Source organism: Macrobrachium nipponense, chromosome 30 (assembly GCF_015104395.2).
Source record: "Macrobrachium nipponense isolate FS-2020 chromosome 30, ASM1510439v2, whole genome shotgun sequence".
In the NCBI taxonomy this organism is placed as follows: Eukaryota; Metazoa; Arthropoda; class Malacostraca; order Decapoda; family Palaemonidae; genus Macrobrachium; species Macrobrachium nipponense.
Genome location: NC_087218.1, coordinates 38,642,161 through 38,659,748, shown reverse-complemented (window position 1 = coordinate 38,659,748; position 17,588 = coordinate 38,642,161). Strand labels below are relative to the sequence as shown.

Genomic DNA, 17,588 nt, shown 5'->3' with positions numbered 1-17,588 from the left:
AGCAATGTTCAGTGTGGAACCTTTGTGTAGAAAATATGGCCTGGCTTTGTCTTCAGGACTGGGTCTATTGGCGCGCCACTAGCGCCATAGATAGGCCTAAATGGAAGGCAGGTGGTCGGACATCCGTCCGAGGTCAACGTCTGGAGACGACTGGGGAGATCGCCAGCGTTTTGCTTGGGTGTTGGGAGTCAGCTTAACCCCCCACGAGCAGGGCAAATCCTGGAAACAGAACATACAGTCAGCAGAGGGTTCACAGGAAAAAGAGCTTAAGATATAGGCCTAAGAAGTGCCAGTCTGCCTACATCCTTCCCTTCGAGATACGTCCCTAAAGCTGACAAAAGACTATATTCTCCCTTCTCACAGGAAATTCTTAACCCTGGACGGATAGCGTTGGTTTCCCGCCCAAATCAGCTGATATTTGGAGGAAGATGGCTGCCGTTTTCCAAATCAAACTAATTAATTAATTGCTGGGTAGACAAAGCGATCTATAAACGTCACAATATATATATATATATATATATATATATATATATATATATTATATATATATACATATACATACATACATACATACCTACATACATACATACACACAAACAGATAAGTTCTATCATTTTTCCTGGCCTGTGGAAGTAACAGAATTCCTCTTTTTTTCCTTCGAATTAGTTTCCATTTACTGTTTTTAACGGTTACGTATCTTCAAATTGTTTCCGGTCTTTAAAAAAAAATATTAATGGCAAAATTATGAAATTCTGGGGAAAAAATGAGGTATCCAGTCTCTCGTCTGACTTAAGAAGCCTTTTTCTCTCGGCCGTGCATTTCATTTTCTTGGTTCAGCTTCACCTACAAATCACACATACGTACATGTGTTCTTATACTTATGTGTGTGTATGGAAATATTTGTACGTGTATTTATATATTTATAGTAGACTGGTTGATAGCTATATTACACATCCATGATTAATGGTATAAAGGTCAGGGTATAGATAAATACACACCCACATACACTTACACACACACATATATATACGAGTATGTTATATATATATATATATATATATATTATATATATATATATGTATATAGATATATATATATATATATATATATATATATATATATTTATATATATATATATATGTATACCGATATATATATGTTATATATACCTATATATATACCTATATATATATATTATATATAGTATATCTATATATATGATATATTAAATCAATATTATATTATATATATATATATATAGTTCAATTCAAGCTTACAAATGTCCTTTAATATCTAAATTCACTTACCTCCCAAATGATATATTTTTTTCATATATGTATCCGAAGGGGAATTTTTTTTTTTTTTTTTTAAGTTGATAAAACAATTTCGTCCCCCCCATGGATCGAACCACCGTCCAGGTGGACGGGACGAAATCAGGACAGTCAGTGACGCTATCCAATCAGCCAACAGAGACGCTATAAGTTGATATCGATTCTGACCTTACAAATCACCCTCGATCTGGATGCTTTCATAATTAGAATCGATATGAAACCCCGTGGCTACCATGTTGGCCAATTCGACGTTTGACAGAACGTAGCCTTTTGTTATGAATAATTATCACATCGAACCGTGATCCATTTATATATCAATTCAAGCTACAAATGTCCTTTAATATCTAAATTCACTTTACCTCCCAAATGATATATTTTCATATATGTACCGAAGGGGAATTTTTTAAGTTGATACAATTTCGTCCCCCCACTCCATGGGATCGAACCCCACCGTACCAGGTGGGACGTTGGACGAAATCAGGACAGTCAGTGGAACGCTAATCCATCAGCCAACATTCCAAGTGGAACGGGGACGAAATTTTTCCAAGGACCCCCCATTCAAGTGGACGGGGCTTCCAATCCAGCCAAACCAAGAGACGCTATAAGTTCATATCGATTCTGACCTTACAAATCACCCTCGATCTGGATGCTTTCGTAATTAGAATCGATATGAAACCCCGTCTACCATGTTGGCCAATTCGAGCGTTTGACAGAACGTAGCCTTTTGTTATGGATAATTATCACATCGAACCGTGATCCATTTATATATCAATTCAAGCTACAAATGTCCTTTAATATCTAAATTCACTTTACCTCCCAAATGATATATTTTCATATATGTGTAAGTGTTTACATAATAAAAATATGGAATGTTAGTCCATATATATAAAAGAATAAAACTAAAGAGGTCAACCAGATTGCTTGCAGGAATGTGATCAGACTAGAGACGCTAAAGATGACGTATACAATAAAAGTATGCTAAGATAACATGCCGTCACCTGTAGTCATTCAATTGTTTATAAACCCTAGTCCAAGCTCCCTGCTTGAGACAACTACCCCGACCTATAATTCAAACGGCCTACGTGATCTGTAGCGTGTCTCATTTTGATTGTGTGTTCGTATGAAACTATGTCATTTGTATGTATGTTCATATGTTCGAACTACTGTCTGTTCCTTCATAACTTGTAACAGAGATGGTAGACAGGCAGAACAGAGTTAGCTATCGTCATTAGAAGACCTGTACCTCTTTACCTAAGCTTTATCATGTAGAGGAATAGGATTAGCCATCATCATTGGCAGAAGCGATCAAGCTATCGTTATTAGAAGACTTGTACAATCATATCTGATCTTCAGCATGTAAAACTTCAGAAGAATACATATATTTTTATATTTCGTGTTTTCTACAAGAACCTCCTCACCATGCAGTTTAAACACATCGTCGTAATAACCAACAAAGAAATAATACCGACTTCGTAAGTGATCTACAAACCCCCAGACACTCCATTGAAGATGGAAGTGCAATACCAACCGACTTAGCGTAAGATTATCGCTAGTCTAACATTACCTCATAGGGCGCCTTATCATACAAGGCACAAGCCCTAATATTGGTGGCCAGCGTACCAGAAGGACTCTACAACTTCTCCGAAGATAAAACAGAATAATAAATCATGAAGTCAACGACGACGAAAGCAGCAGATTCTTCAAGCAACCTAGTATCATCGTTAGTGAGCGACTTCAGAAAACAACAAGATTCGTCAAGCAACTTAGTATCATGTTTAGTGAATAACTTCAAGAAACAAAACCGACGTGTCTTTTTCCTACGGCAACGCAAGCTTCGTCTCTCATTAGAATCATTCAAGGAAAACTCGGTTAGTGAGCGTTTCCGGCACTTCAAGAAACAAACCTGAACGCGTTCTGCAGCATCGGATTTTCTTTCAAGGGCTCGAATCATCGAAATAACGCGCACGGGGGAAACTGAAGCCAAACCGGGTCATCCGCTAAATAGAGAAGGAGGACCAAGGCCATGTGCGTTATCGGAACACCGTGACTTCCCACAAAAGCAAGCTAAGTACAATTTTTTTATTCATTTGGAGTAACTTTGAGTGTTTCCTTTGCAGGTCGAATTTCGTTATTCCTGTGGCTGAAGTTACGAGACATTCTTAATCTTACTTTTTTACAGAAATTATCTACATCATTGAGATTTCGCTACTGCGAGTTTTTTATCTTTGAGTGTCTGTTTCCAGAGGTTCTACTGAAATATCATAATCATATACTATGTTAATTTTATCATTTTGGTGATTATTAATCCCTTTACGTAACAAATCATATTAAACAGTGAATATGCGTTTACGCAGTGGACGTCTGTATTTATACAGATGCATGGATAGGGGTCGTTAGGCACCGTAGTGATTAGAAAACACACAAAAAACAAGTGGAACACCCGTACAAATCTAGATAAATTAGAGGTAACACTATTTCGGGTCATGACAATAAATGCTCCTTTGCAAAGTCCCGATCGCAGTTTTAGCCTTGAGTTTTTTGAGTTATATAAAATATTGAACCTTAATGACTCAACTTAACTTTTAAAATATGGCTGGATTGCAAGGAATAACATGTCTGTAAAAAACTTTCATCAGGCTAATGCGTGAACCAGGATCCTTCACTATTTTTCAAATTTTAGCAAAGAATGAAGTACAAACAGTTAATATTGAATGCAGTAGTGATAACTTGTCTTATTAGTAATCGCTCAATTCCTAATAGTTCGTCATTCATTGCTTTATACGTAACCAGAACATAATGCTAAAAACACACAATACGTTGCCGATGGTAATAAAGAGAAGGATCTTAATTATTACAAAAAGAAATAGAAACAGTAGCCCGTTCAGAATCAAACAAGCAAACTCGGTGACTGTGTCACCTAGTCAAGCGGTCAAGGTCAGTCAAAAACTGCCGAAGTGTCAAAGCATAGCAAATTCCATACAATAAGCGACTCTAGCAGAGTGGGGAAAAGCGATGTGTTGTTCATACATGCCAATATCTTTTTGAATTAAAAAGGATTTTTCCTATGAAACACACGACCGTATAAAGTAATCAGAGCAGGTTTTCGTTTTTTTTTAATACGTAAGTTATTATAAGTAGTGGTGGATAAAGCCCGACTGTACGCGCAGTAAAAATTAGAATATCTTGTTTATTCCTTTAGTACACGTAATATCCTGTATTTGTACGGACTCCCCACCGTCTGTTTGTTCGAACTTCCCTAATGAGAAGTCCGGATAAGCGAGCGTTTACAGATACCTCTATAGTTATAAAAAACACATGATCTGTATCTAGTGTATTGTAAAATTCATCTAGGGGTATACAAAATATTATCTTACATCCTGCAAAAATAAGGCGTGTTTATCAAAGGGAAATCCTATAAACCTTCAAACATATTAAAATCCGTTTGAACAAAAATGAGACAGTTAATCAAATAATAACTTATATCGTAACATTGTTCAAATGACCCAACAGAATTCTCCCACACCGCAGTCGCACTTTGCACGCAAAATCTCGAGAAGCATGCACCCTCGAATGTCTTAGTGCGTGTAAAAAGACTTTGCTGGGAAATGAAATTTTAATCCTTCCCGACACTCTGAAATATAACGATTTCCGCGAACAAAGCCCTAGACACGGTTGACTCGCTGCAAACAAGTTAATATAGTAATCCACAAAAACCTATACATATAAATATCGCATTTCTTTTATTGTTGCTAACTTTTAATCCCGCCCAACCATTCGTGGATGAATCTCTCTGATAATCTATCTAAAGTAATATCAGTAAAGTCATTCAAGCAGAGGTGATTCAGCAGAAATTTTTTTTTATCTTTTACCTGAATACCAGGAAGTTTCTCCACTGGCGAGTGATCTCTGGAAAAAAACGGATGTAATTTAACACAAAACACGGTCTAAGGACAAACATAAAGCTATTTACGTACCTTCGTATAGATTCTAAATGAAATTTCAAAATAGAGATAAATGACGAAGTTGAAAAATGTTAGTAATAGGAGTCATTAGGAAATCAAATAAGCCCATATAATTTTTCCCTCAAACGTCATGCCATAAATGATCGGATTTGGCATATCTGCGTAGATTCTGACGCTTAAACAAGGAAACGACTCCCGATAGTTTCCAGTGCCATGTACCGACGACATCTTATCTCTGTTAGGTTAGAATAAATTTTTTTTTCACCAATTTGGACTTACTTAAAAGCTTTTACCAGATACCATTACCTAAGTGATTGTACCTCATACACCGTTTTCAGCACACTCAGGGGACATAATCAATTTTTACGTATGCCTCCGGCTTACGTTGCACCCCAATTACAATATATGTGTTTGGAGACTTTTTAGGGGATACCTACATGCCTATATGGATGATCTTGTAATCTTTTCTAATACCTTAGAAGTACATTCACATAAACTAGAGCTAGTGCTACAGAGACAAAGACAAATAATCTCAGAGTAAAATATCTAAATGTGAGTTATTTAAAAACCGGACATGGTTTATCTAGGTTTTATGTGTCTAGTCAAGGTCTTAAAGTAGTCCATGGTATGGTGTCGGCTATTCATAACTTTCCGGTACCTATTAACGTAAAAGGGGGATACAGCACTTTGGCGCTGTAGTGGGTATTACAATCGTATGTAAATATGTAACTCTTCAATCATGACAGCTCCTTTAACAGATCTTACGAAGAGGAGCGTAGATTTATTATGGTCTGAAAAGCATCAACAGGCGTTCGATATCTTAAAAGCGGAAAATGCAGCTCACCTAACTTAAAAATCCCTGATTTAAATAAAGAATTTTTTTTTATTGCAACAGACGCCTCAGACCAAGGGGTAAGAGGGTATTACTTCAGTAATATGATAAACAGTTCTTCCCTATAGCTTTTTATTCACGTAAACTAAAGCCCTCTGAAAGTAAATATGCAGTAATAGGCAAGGAAGGGCTAGGTATCTTTAACTCACTAGTACATCTTAAGTTCATAATCTATGGCTATCCTGATAAAGTCCTTACTGAACATGAGTCCTTTACCGAGTTTTTCAAAGGCTTTAATCACAGTCCAAAAGGAACTCGGTCACAAATGATCATTCAGGTCTTTGGAGCCAAGATAAGATATCTACCTGGGAAAGCAATTATCATAGCTGACGCATTATCCCGCAATCCCGCACCATACTGCAAAAAGAAGAACCATTAATTAGACTAAAAGATATAGAAACATCCGTGCCTATTGTTAAAACCGTATCTAAACAAGAAAATTCCTTAACCCAAGAGATCGCGAGCATTGAATATCTGGGTTGGAGCGCAGAACTGTTACAAACTGAACAAAGCAAGAGTCAACAGACATAACCAAAACAATAAACACTTCGAACGGAAACAGAGTCAGCAGCAATAAGCAAACAATAAACACTTCGGACGGAAACACGGTCAGCGGCTAAGCAAAAACAATAAACACTTCGAGCAGAAACCCTAAAGCACAAGTATATTTAAAGTATGTGTATCAGAATAATGTAATCAAATGTAATATTATATGTAGGTCCGTGACGAGGAAAACCCGAAGAACACAGCAGATGACTAACGACCAGGTAGTAGTAATAATCTCTTTCATACCAATTGTCCTAAACTGGTTGCATTCCGTCATCCAGGGTTCCTTATTATGTCACAGAAAGCCAAATCACTATTTTACTGGCCTACAATGCTTACAGATATTAAAAAGCATAAATTGATTGTAACACGTGTCATGAAAACAAGGGACACACTAAGACACCTGTCAGTAAGGGCCTATCCTGTGCCAAATCAATCCTTGAAAGAATATACGTAGAATTATTAACAGGAATTACGAGTCTGACAGAGGGAATAAACCTTCTTAGTGTTAATAGTTCCTTGACACGTTATATAGAAGTAATAGCACTAAAAACAAACACGCAATTGAGTGCATTAGGATATTTATGAGTGCTAAATCAGTAAACATGGAATTCAACACATGATAATGTGACTCGGGTGGTGTAAATCAATAATAATCTCCATAACGCGTTGTGTGAATTCCTATCCATTAAGAAAAACCAAATAATAATATTTTTATCACCCAGAGTCAATCGGTTTGGTAGAATAAGAGATAAATAAAAAAGTGACAATGTCTTACAAGTACAACTCGTGATATTGGATCCGAACTGGATTATAGCGGTTCTCGCGGTTTTAAATACCTTTATCATTCATATCTCGTATCTGTAGAAATGATACCGCAAGTAGCCTTATACGGTACGCCGCTAGAACACTCTTCCACATATTCAAGCCAACCATTAATTTATCAAATATATATAAAAAAATATATAAATAAATAAATATAAAAAAATAAAATAAATATGGATACAAGTGGAGTCAATATAATACACTCCGTAAGAAGTCGGAAGGGTTACAAATTATAATAAAAAAGGAATCACGATAAAATCAATAAGCAAAACGTAACCATAGGTTATTAAATATCCAAATATATATGTGTAAAGATTTGAACTCTAACTTAATGCTTTAGTAATGACAAATAAGCTAAAAGTTCAAAACACATAGCCAAAACCTACTGACATATTGTCTGTCCCCGGTGATTTATATTCGTAGTCAATGAAAAAAAAAAAAAAATAATAATAATAAATAAATAAATAATAAAATAAAATAAAAGAGATTTTAAAGTCAGGAAGTCTAGAAGTGAAAATGTTATCTATGGAATAATCCTATATGAATCTTATACAGGGCTAATAATATATATAGAATTTGTATGGAAACCTTTTTCATCAGTTTGGATAAGGAATATTTAATTTAACATAATCACAATTATGTAGATTTCCAACATGAAACTAATATATTGTTCAATTTTGGTACTGTTTTTTTTTTTCAGACATTCTTCTCATGTGGGTCGAGCATTAAAAGATAATAAATTTATCCTAAAGTCGTATTTATTACAGCAAGTAACGTAACTCTTAGCTGGCTGAGAGCAATCTCCTGCCAAGTGACGACGTCATCATTGCCGTATCAGTATTTGTTCCTTTTAACCTCAATAATCTGCTTACACAGGCTTCATCTCGCGCTTGCAAAAAGCAGATTGACTGGAGAAAGGAATGCTTAGCCCGAACTTCTCATGGGCAAGGCAGACATGTCTATCTGTATGCGCAATGCAACTTTAGCTAAGGGACTTGCAATCATTTTTAAAATTAATGAACAAATAAGCAAATAGAATTTCTATAACAACAAAATTTTTTTTCTGAACCTCATAGACATTTAGAAGTATCAAGATATGTATATATGAAATATTTACTTGCAACATTAGCCTATTACAATTCAAGTAAAACATTCATGGGAAAATGTCACATTTTCATGAAAAACCCAAAGTTTATATAGAAATTAGTTACATAGTGGGTTTTTCGTTGCATCTCCTACCTATTAATAATGTTTTAAAAGTTAACCTCAGAGGATGCGCACGAGAAAATTGAATATGAAACTTTTGTTAGGGCACATAGGATCAGATTTTATCACAACTTAATTTCAGTTAGCATAGAGAACTACAGAATCATGATTAATCTTCTCTTTGACTCTTTATGTTTGCCTGGCAATCTTACAATTAGCTCCGTTTTCCACTTCTTTGTCTAGTAACTTACTACCAGTAATATCGAATTTTCTTTGAGATTCGTAATGATATCTATTTATTTGTTATAATTATGGATATTTTTACAGTCATCATAGACCTGGATAGGTTCACTCATTGTTAATGCCATGGATAAAAAAGTTTGTACAGCGCCACTCTTTTGAATTCCAAAATATCAGCGAATTCATGTGGGTTTAAATCTGGTCTAAATGGCTCTCTTCCCTCCCCTGTATTTGGATGTCGTCTGAATTTACTTTGCCCATTGTGACAAGTATAATTTCACTTGCAGGCTGGTTAATGGAACCTGTTACAGTATCCAGCAGTACGAGAGTTTCACATCGCAACTTCAAAAAATCGTTCGTCGCTGCGGACGACGGCAGTCGAGTAACAACCGCCTGCAATGTGAAAGGAATAAGCACCATCATGGACTTCTTCGACCGACACCGTATCTCGTCGTTAATCTCGTTTTCGTGCGGAACGCTCCAGCGACTGTCGGAAATCGACTACGAAAGGGACATACTTCCGACAATTACGACCCGAAGGATATTCAACTCTACTTTGCTGGCGAAGGACTCGTGCTGGGGATGTTTTTTTATCATCGCGAACGTAATCGTGTAGCTTAGGATGCAGAGAATAAGTATGAGCGCAAAAATAGAACGTTTGGACCCGCCCAGCAAATTTTCCCCTTGTTTTAACCCTGTGAAATAGGCCGTTTCATTGGGCTATAGGTGGTTGTCTGGAACTGTGTAATGGACGAAAAGTTGTTCGAAAGCTAGTTAAATGTGAAGTAGTATAACCTCGGTCATGTATCCTATATATATAAAGTATCATGTATCCTATATATAATTGATCATAAATAACAAGAGTCGAAATATATCTGCGTGTACGCGATAGGAATCTCTTATATAAATGATCATAAATAACAGAATCTAAATATATCTTGCGTGTACGCAATAGGAATCTATTTAAAGTGCACATATATTAATCATAATTTTATGAATCCATATACATATGTATAAACAAATCAGGTAGCCTATAATCAATCTGTTACCTTTTATCTTACCAATATCTGCAGTTATATATGAGTTAGTATATTGATTAATGAATCAGAAATCAACGAATCAATCAGCATAAACATTAATGATTTTATCAATTCATATATTGAAATTTTTTTTTTATCAGTTAAAAATATGATTTTTATCATGTTAATCTTCATTCTATGCAATTATCGGAGTACATTAGTATTTTCTGTAGCATATGTATCTTAATGAGATGAAGTGAAAAAACTGTATCATTATATATCACGTGATCACTATTATTTACCAATGATACATTGTTTTATATTTTATTACTTGAAATCAATTCATGTACACCATGAATTTTTATTTACTTATATATATCACATAGTGTCTGTATCACACTCCTATAAGTCAAGTGCAAGTCAGGTTTGAGTGATATTCAGTAGTTGGTTTTGGTAGCTGACTGAGCTGATGTAAGTGTTTACATAATAAAAATATGGAATGTTAGTCCATATATATAAAAGAATAAAACTAAAGAGGTCAACCAGATTGCTTGCAGGAATGTGATCAGACTAGAGACGCTAAAGATGACGTATACAATAAGTATGTAGGCTAAGTTGACATGCCGTCACCTGTAGTCATTCAATTGTTTATAAACCCTAGTCCAAGCTCCCTGCTTGAGACAACTACCCCGACCTATATTCAAACGGCCTACGTGATCTGTAGCGTGTCTCATTTGAATGTGTGTTCGTATGAAACTATGTCATTTGTATGTATTTTGTGTTATGTTCGAACTACTGTCTGTTCCTTCATAACTTGTAACAGAGATGGTAGACAGGCAGAACAGAGTTAGCTATCGTCATTAGAAGACCTGTACCTCTTTACCTAAGCTTTATCATGTAGAGGAATAGGATTAGCCATCATCATTGGCAGAAGCGATCAAGCTATCGTTATTAGAAGACTTGTACAATCATATCTGATCTTCAGCATGTAAAACTTCAGAAGAATACATATATTTTTATATTTCGTGTTTTCTACAAGAACCTCCTCACCATGAGTTTAAACACATCGTCGTAATAAAACCAACAAGATAATACCGACTTCGTAGTGATCTACAAACCCCAGACACTCCATTGAAGATGGAAGTGCAATACCAACCGACTTAGCGTAAGATTATCGCTAGTCTAACATTACCTCATAGGGCGCCTTATCATACAAGGCACAAGCCCTAATATATGTACCGAAGGGGAATTTTTAAGTTGATAACAATTTCGTCCCCCCATGGGATCGAACCACCGTCCAGGTGGACGGGGACGAAATCAGGACAGTCAGTGACGCTATCCAATCAGCCAACAGAGACGCTATAAGTTCATATCGATTCTGACCTTACAAATCACCCTCGATCTGGATGCTTTCGTAATTAGAATCGATATGAAACCCCGTCTACCATGTTGGCCAATTCGAGCGTTTGACAGAACGGTAGCCCTTTTTGTATAAATAATTATCACTCGAACGTGATCCATTTATATATCAATTCAAGCTACAAATGTCCTTTAATATCTAAATTCACTTTACCTCCCAAATGATATATTTTCATATATGTACCGAAGGGGAATTTTAAGTTGAATAACAATTTCGTCCCCCCATGGGGATCGAAAACCACCGTCCAGGTGGACGGGGACGAAATCAGGACAGTCAGTGACGCTATCCAATCAGCCAACAGAGACGCTATAAGTTCATATCGATTCTGACCTTACAAATCACCCTCGATCTGGATGCTTTCGTAATTAGAATCGATATGAAACCCCGTCTACCATGTTGTAGCTTGAATTGATATATAAATGGATCACGGTTCGATGTGATAATTATTCATAACAAAAGGCTACGTTCTGTCAAACGCTCGAATTGGCCAACATGGTAGACGGGGTTTCATATCGATTCTAATTACGAAAGCATCCAGATCGAGGGTGATTTGTAAGGTCAGAATCGATATGAACTTATAGCGTCTCTGTTGGCTGATTGGATAGCGTCACTGACTGTCCTGATTCGTCCCCGTCACCTGGACGGTGGTTCGATCCCATGGGGGGGACGAAATTGTATCAACTTAAAAAATTCCCCTTCGGTACATATATGAAAATATATCATTTGGGAGGTAAAGTGAATTTAGATATTATAGGACATTTGTAGCTTGAATTGATATATAAAATGGATCACGGTTCGATGTGATAATTATTCATAACAAAAGGCTACGTTCTGTCAAACGCTCGAATTGGCCAACATGGTAGACGGGGTTTCATATCGATTCTAATTACGAAAGCATCCAGATCGAGGGTGATTTGTAAGGTCAGAATCGATATGAACTTATAGCGTCTCTGTTGGCTGATTGGATAGCGTCACTGACTGTCCTGATTTCGTCCCCGTCCACCTGGACGGTGGTTCGATCCCATGGGGGGACGAAATTGTTATCAACTTAAAAATTCCCCTTCGGTACATATATGAAAATATATCATTTGGGAGGTAAAGTGAATTTAGATATTAAAGGACATTTGTAGCTTGAATTGATATATAAATGGATCACGGTTCGATGTGATAATTATTCATATATTATATATATATATATATATATATATATATATATATATATATATATATATATATATATATATATATATATATACACACACACACACATATATATATATATATATACATACATATATACAGTTATAAATACGTATATAAATACACATTTATATTTGGATATATATACATTCACCTATACATGCATATGGAGCTACATATATTCATATGTGCTAACGTGGTTATACTCCTGCCAACAAGAGATCTTTTGTAGAATCAATATCTTAACTGAAAGGTCTAAGTAAAAAATGTAAATAAACATGAGTATATATGTAAACACATATTCGCCAAAATGCCTGCGAAAATGTTCACAAACATATGTTTACATGTTCATTTAACTAAGTTTTTAAAAACGAGTTGGTTGAAAATACTATGATTCAGCCTATTATAGCTTTCTAGTAATTAGTTGCTTAGGTAATTATATAATTAGCTCACGTTTGTGTGTGTTATTGACTTATTTAATCATTGTTTGGAGAATTAGTTAGTGTGTTTTGTTATATAAGCATTCGTTTAATTTCTATTTTAATCATTAGTTAATGTAATCATTCGTTGTTTATGTATTATTAAATTTAATATTAAGTTAATGAAGTCATTTCTTCAAGTTATTTATTTATTGAACGTAATCATTTGTTGATCATTGGTTACCTATGTATGTATTTGATTATTCATGTTGTTTTATTTGTATTTCTTATGGAATGATTTAATCCTTAATATTTCATGTTTCCCCTCCGCCCTTCCCTCCCCCAGGCCCAACAAGCGGGAGATCTACTCGGACACGGGCGGCACGGACGAGGACGAGGAACTGGAACCGTCGGAGGAGGAGGAGGACATCGTGGCCGACATGAAACCAGATCCCACCTCCTACTTATTGACCGACGCGGCGGCACCGCCGCCGCAGCCTCCCGCTTCCTCCCATCCACATCCTCATCCTCAGCAGCAGCACCAGCATCCTTCGCATACTCACCCTCCTCCTCCTCATCCACCTCCCGCGTCCTCCCATCCTCCCCCCGCCAGTGAGTATTCCTCGACGGGCCCTAACGCCAAGAGACTGAAATACGACGTCGCGGAGGTCCAGAAGATGAATTCGTCCTCCTCCTCCTCCCCCTCCTCCTCCTCCGCCTTCTCCTCCTCCTCCTCCGAGATGGAGATCCTGAAGATGATCGTGAACTTCCAGAGCGCCCGGCAGGAGGACGAGGAGAACGAGGAGCGGCTCTTCTGCCTGAGCCTCGTTCCCTCCCTCAAGAGGCTCCCGCTCGAGAAGAGGAGTCTGGCCAAGCTGCAGATCCAGAAGATTCTCCACATCATGGAGTTTCCGGATCTCAAGTGCGATTTCTAGCAGCGGGACAATTTGCGATTTTCCCGATCGCAGAGTCAAATTGTAAGATCTGGGCTTTCATCTTCCAGATCTCAAAGGGAAATTGTAAGATCTGCACATTCCTCTTCCAGATCTCAAAATAAAATGTTCAGATCTGGACGTTAATTTTCCAGATCTCAGGTGCGAGTTTTAACGCTGGAAAATGTATCCAGGTCTCGAGATAAGAGTAAGACATCGGGGAACTCATTTTCCAGATCTTAAGTGCAAGTTTTAACGTCTGGAAATATTCCAGGTCATAAGTTAGAATTGGACTCTATGGAATTGCCAGATCTCAAGTGTGAGTTTGAACGTCATTGAATTTTCCAGAACTCAAGATAAACATATAACATCATGGAATTAACTTTCTAGATCTTAAGTTAAAATTGGAATCTATTGAATTGCCAGATCTCAAATGTGAGTTTGAACGTCATTGAATTTTCCAGAACTCAAGATAAACATGTAACATCGTGGAATTAACTTTCAAGATCATAAGTTAGAATTGGACTCTATGGAATTGCCAGATCTCAAGTGCAAGTTTCGACGTCATGGAACTTTGCAAATATTGATATTCAAATATCAGGGAAGATGTAGGCCTCAATTGGAAATGTAAATTAAGAGAATTTCCAGATCTCAAGTGAGAATTTTTTTATCACGTTCCAGCGCCCGTCCGAGTCTTTCGTTGGTAGACTTCATGTGAGGAAATGGTGAACTGTTGTCTCGCGTTTTTTTAAAGGAAAAGAAGCATTTCCCAATATACAGAAAGAGTTGAGGTAAGCATGAGGTTTCCTCAAGAGTTTAAAACTTGTCTTATAGCTCTTGAAATTTTACGTAGTTTTTATTTTACAGCATGAGGGATGATCGTGATTTCTGAATTTGCGATTTGATTTAGTAACGTTTACGGCAACTCTTGAAATTACTTGTGATTTACTCATTACTTACACGAGAGGTTACGGTTTACGAAATTAATTTGATTTAATGACGGAAATTTGGAACGTCAGCATCGGAAACCGAATTATTCCCTCTATGTAGACAAATGTTGATGGCTGTTTTCAGCACTATAACAGTTCAGGTTATAAGGTACCTGTCTTATCTGTTATCTGTGAACGGTAAAATTGTATCAGGTTTAAATTGTGCGTCATTTCAATACACTAGACTCATTTATTTATTGATTGAGTTGTATAATCTGGCGTTACCTGTTTTTTACCTGCTAATGATTGGACTTGATTAGGCAAAAAGGTCGTTGACCCCCTCCCCCTCTCTTGTTCCTACCTTGTCCTTGTTCATGTTTTCTTCGGGCCTGGGCTAGAAAAGGGCGTTAGGTTGCCCTCCCAATTTGCCTCTACACAAAAAAGAGAAAAAATAAAAACAGGGCTATCTCCGATTTTTGATTTTCGAGATTCATGTAAATAAATGTCATGTCATTCGCAGCCATATTGTCGTCATGTAAACATTAGCTTTTTTATATCATATTTTCACCTTTAGCTTTTTAATATTAGCTTTTATTATTGTCAAAATGGGTCAGGTGCACAATATGTTATTTTCAAGGAAGATTACATATCATTATTGTAGCTGGTGAAAAATGGGATTAGGATAAATATTTTTGTTATGTATCTTAGTAGTGTAAGTAATACCACTAGTAAAATACGGAGGACTGTTAACAGGGTTCATTGGCATTTATGAATTTATTAGATTAAGCAAGGTTACTTATAGTTGTTGGTGATAGTAATAGTATAGTAGGAGTAGTAGTAGTAGCAGTAGTAGAATGATTAGTGAACGAATGGATATTACTTATGATAGTAGTAATTGTCGTAGTATTAGTAGAAGCGAAATGTATAGCATATAGGTACAAGTATTCTTGTTATTCAAATAAGTCAGAAATTGTGAGACTACCAATTGTCCATGGAAGTAATTTATATTTTTCTTATATTTTGTTGCTACAGGTATAAAAAATAATAATAAATAAATGCTGGGTAGAATTTGTGTGTTATTGGATGTCCACAAGAAACGGAATAGACTCATTATTGAATATGTCTATATCCTCGTAGTAGGAATATAAAGAAATAAAATCCATACATACAAACATGCATATATTCATACATACAGACAATTGTGGAAAGTTTATGCTTATCATTATGATGAAATAGGGTTTTGTTGGTAATTCTTATAATTAACACAGTCACGACGAGATATCCGCAGTAGACGGATGTTAAGGTGAACGTAATTACGGGATATTGAATAAAATAATTGACTCATTTGACAATTTTTTGTCGTAAGATTTTTGAAAGCCAAGAAATGATTACAACATCTGTTAGTAATATTTTCCGTACTCTTGGTTATCCACAGTCAGTGATATAAAAGTCGGCCATTATTGGAAAGTTAGAATACTGTTAGAACTTTGCTTCAGAGTGTAATATCTGTGAACATTAAGCTTTGTGGAAAGTAAATTTTTATGGAAATCCTAACAGGTAGAAGATGCTTATTGCTGTCTGTTTACATGTAGTACATATGCAGAACGTAATCAGAACATATAGTAATTTAAGTAACATTTCATAGCTGCTTGTATTTGTAAATGCATCGCAGTGGTTGAAGGCATCTACAGGGATGGACGGAAGGTTACTGTGGTTTTGATGAGCCTTGTAAAAACAAATGTATTTTGACCTGCCCTTCCCAATTCTCTAGTGGTTGTTATGTATCTTGACCTATCGTCCCCAATGCTCTCTTCGGTGAATAGTCCAGAGGTCGACATTAGGCCTCCTACCCTTTCTCAACCACCATCCGATTCATCCGCGGGTTCTTTGACTATTCTAATAATACTTTTTTTCACAAGTAGGTTTCACTATAGAATCATAGATCATGGAATCAGATAAAATGAATGGCATGGTGACCGGATAGTTTTAGTAAGCCGTAAGCCACATAGTGTAAACGATTGATTACTGAAAAGATGGTAATGTAATTGAATTTTTATTATAATGGGCATAAAATACCTACATGACCGTACATACAGTTAATTCGGCGCTCAACAAGAATGTTCAGAAGCTCACAGAACTCCGTCAAGGTTGAGGAGTCTACTCCACCTCCTTCAAAAGATCTCTCAGTCGGATTGTAATCTCCCCCAAAGTATAGACACTTGTTACCTGTGATGCAGGTAATCAGCATTTTTGCGTAATCATTGTTAAGTAACAGATTTACAGAAGAGAAACGGAAACCAGTAATTGGACCAGAAGGACATCGCAGTAATTGCAGTGATGGCACTGAAAGGACACTGCAGTTGTGAGACCGAAGGGAAACTGCAAGAATGAGACTGCAAGGACACTGCATTTGTGATACCGAAGGGAAACTGTAATAACGGGACTGCAAGGACACTGCAGTGGTGAGATCGAGGGGAAACTGCAAGAATGGGACTGCAAGGACACTGCAGTTGTGATACCGAAGGGAAACTGCCACTGAAAGGACACTGAAGTGGTGAAAGTGAAGGAACTGAAATGAAACTGCAAAAAATGCGGCTAAAATACCACTGCGGTGATTAGACTGAAGGACCTCTACAATATTGTGACTTTAGAACAGTGTAGTGAAGT

The 17,588-nt window shown here is 36.5% G+C and overlaps 1 protein-coding gene across 1 annotated transcript in view; it reads left to right on the top strand.

Moving 5' to 3' along the window:
* LOC135202455 (mediator of RNA polymerase II transcription subunit 15-like) overlaps positions 1-15,977 on the top strand; it is a 36,968-nt gene extending 20,991 nt beyond the window's left edge. Inside the window, exon 3 of the mRNA XM_064231855.1 lies at positions 13,407-15,977. Coding sequence (XP_064087925.1) covers positions 13,407-13,995 — 589 coding nt within the window. The 3' untranslated portion in view covers positions 13,996-15,977. The remainder of the gene's footprint in view (positions 1-13,406) is intronic.
* Positions 15,978-17,588: the final 1,611 nt, after the last annotated feature.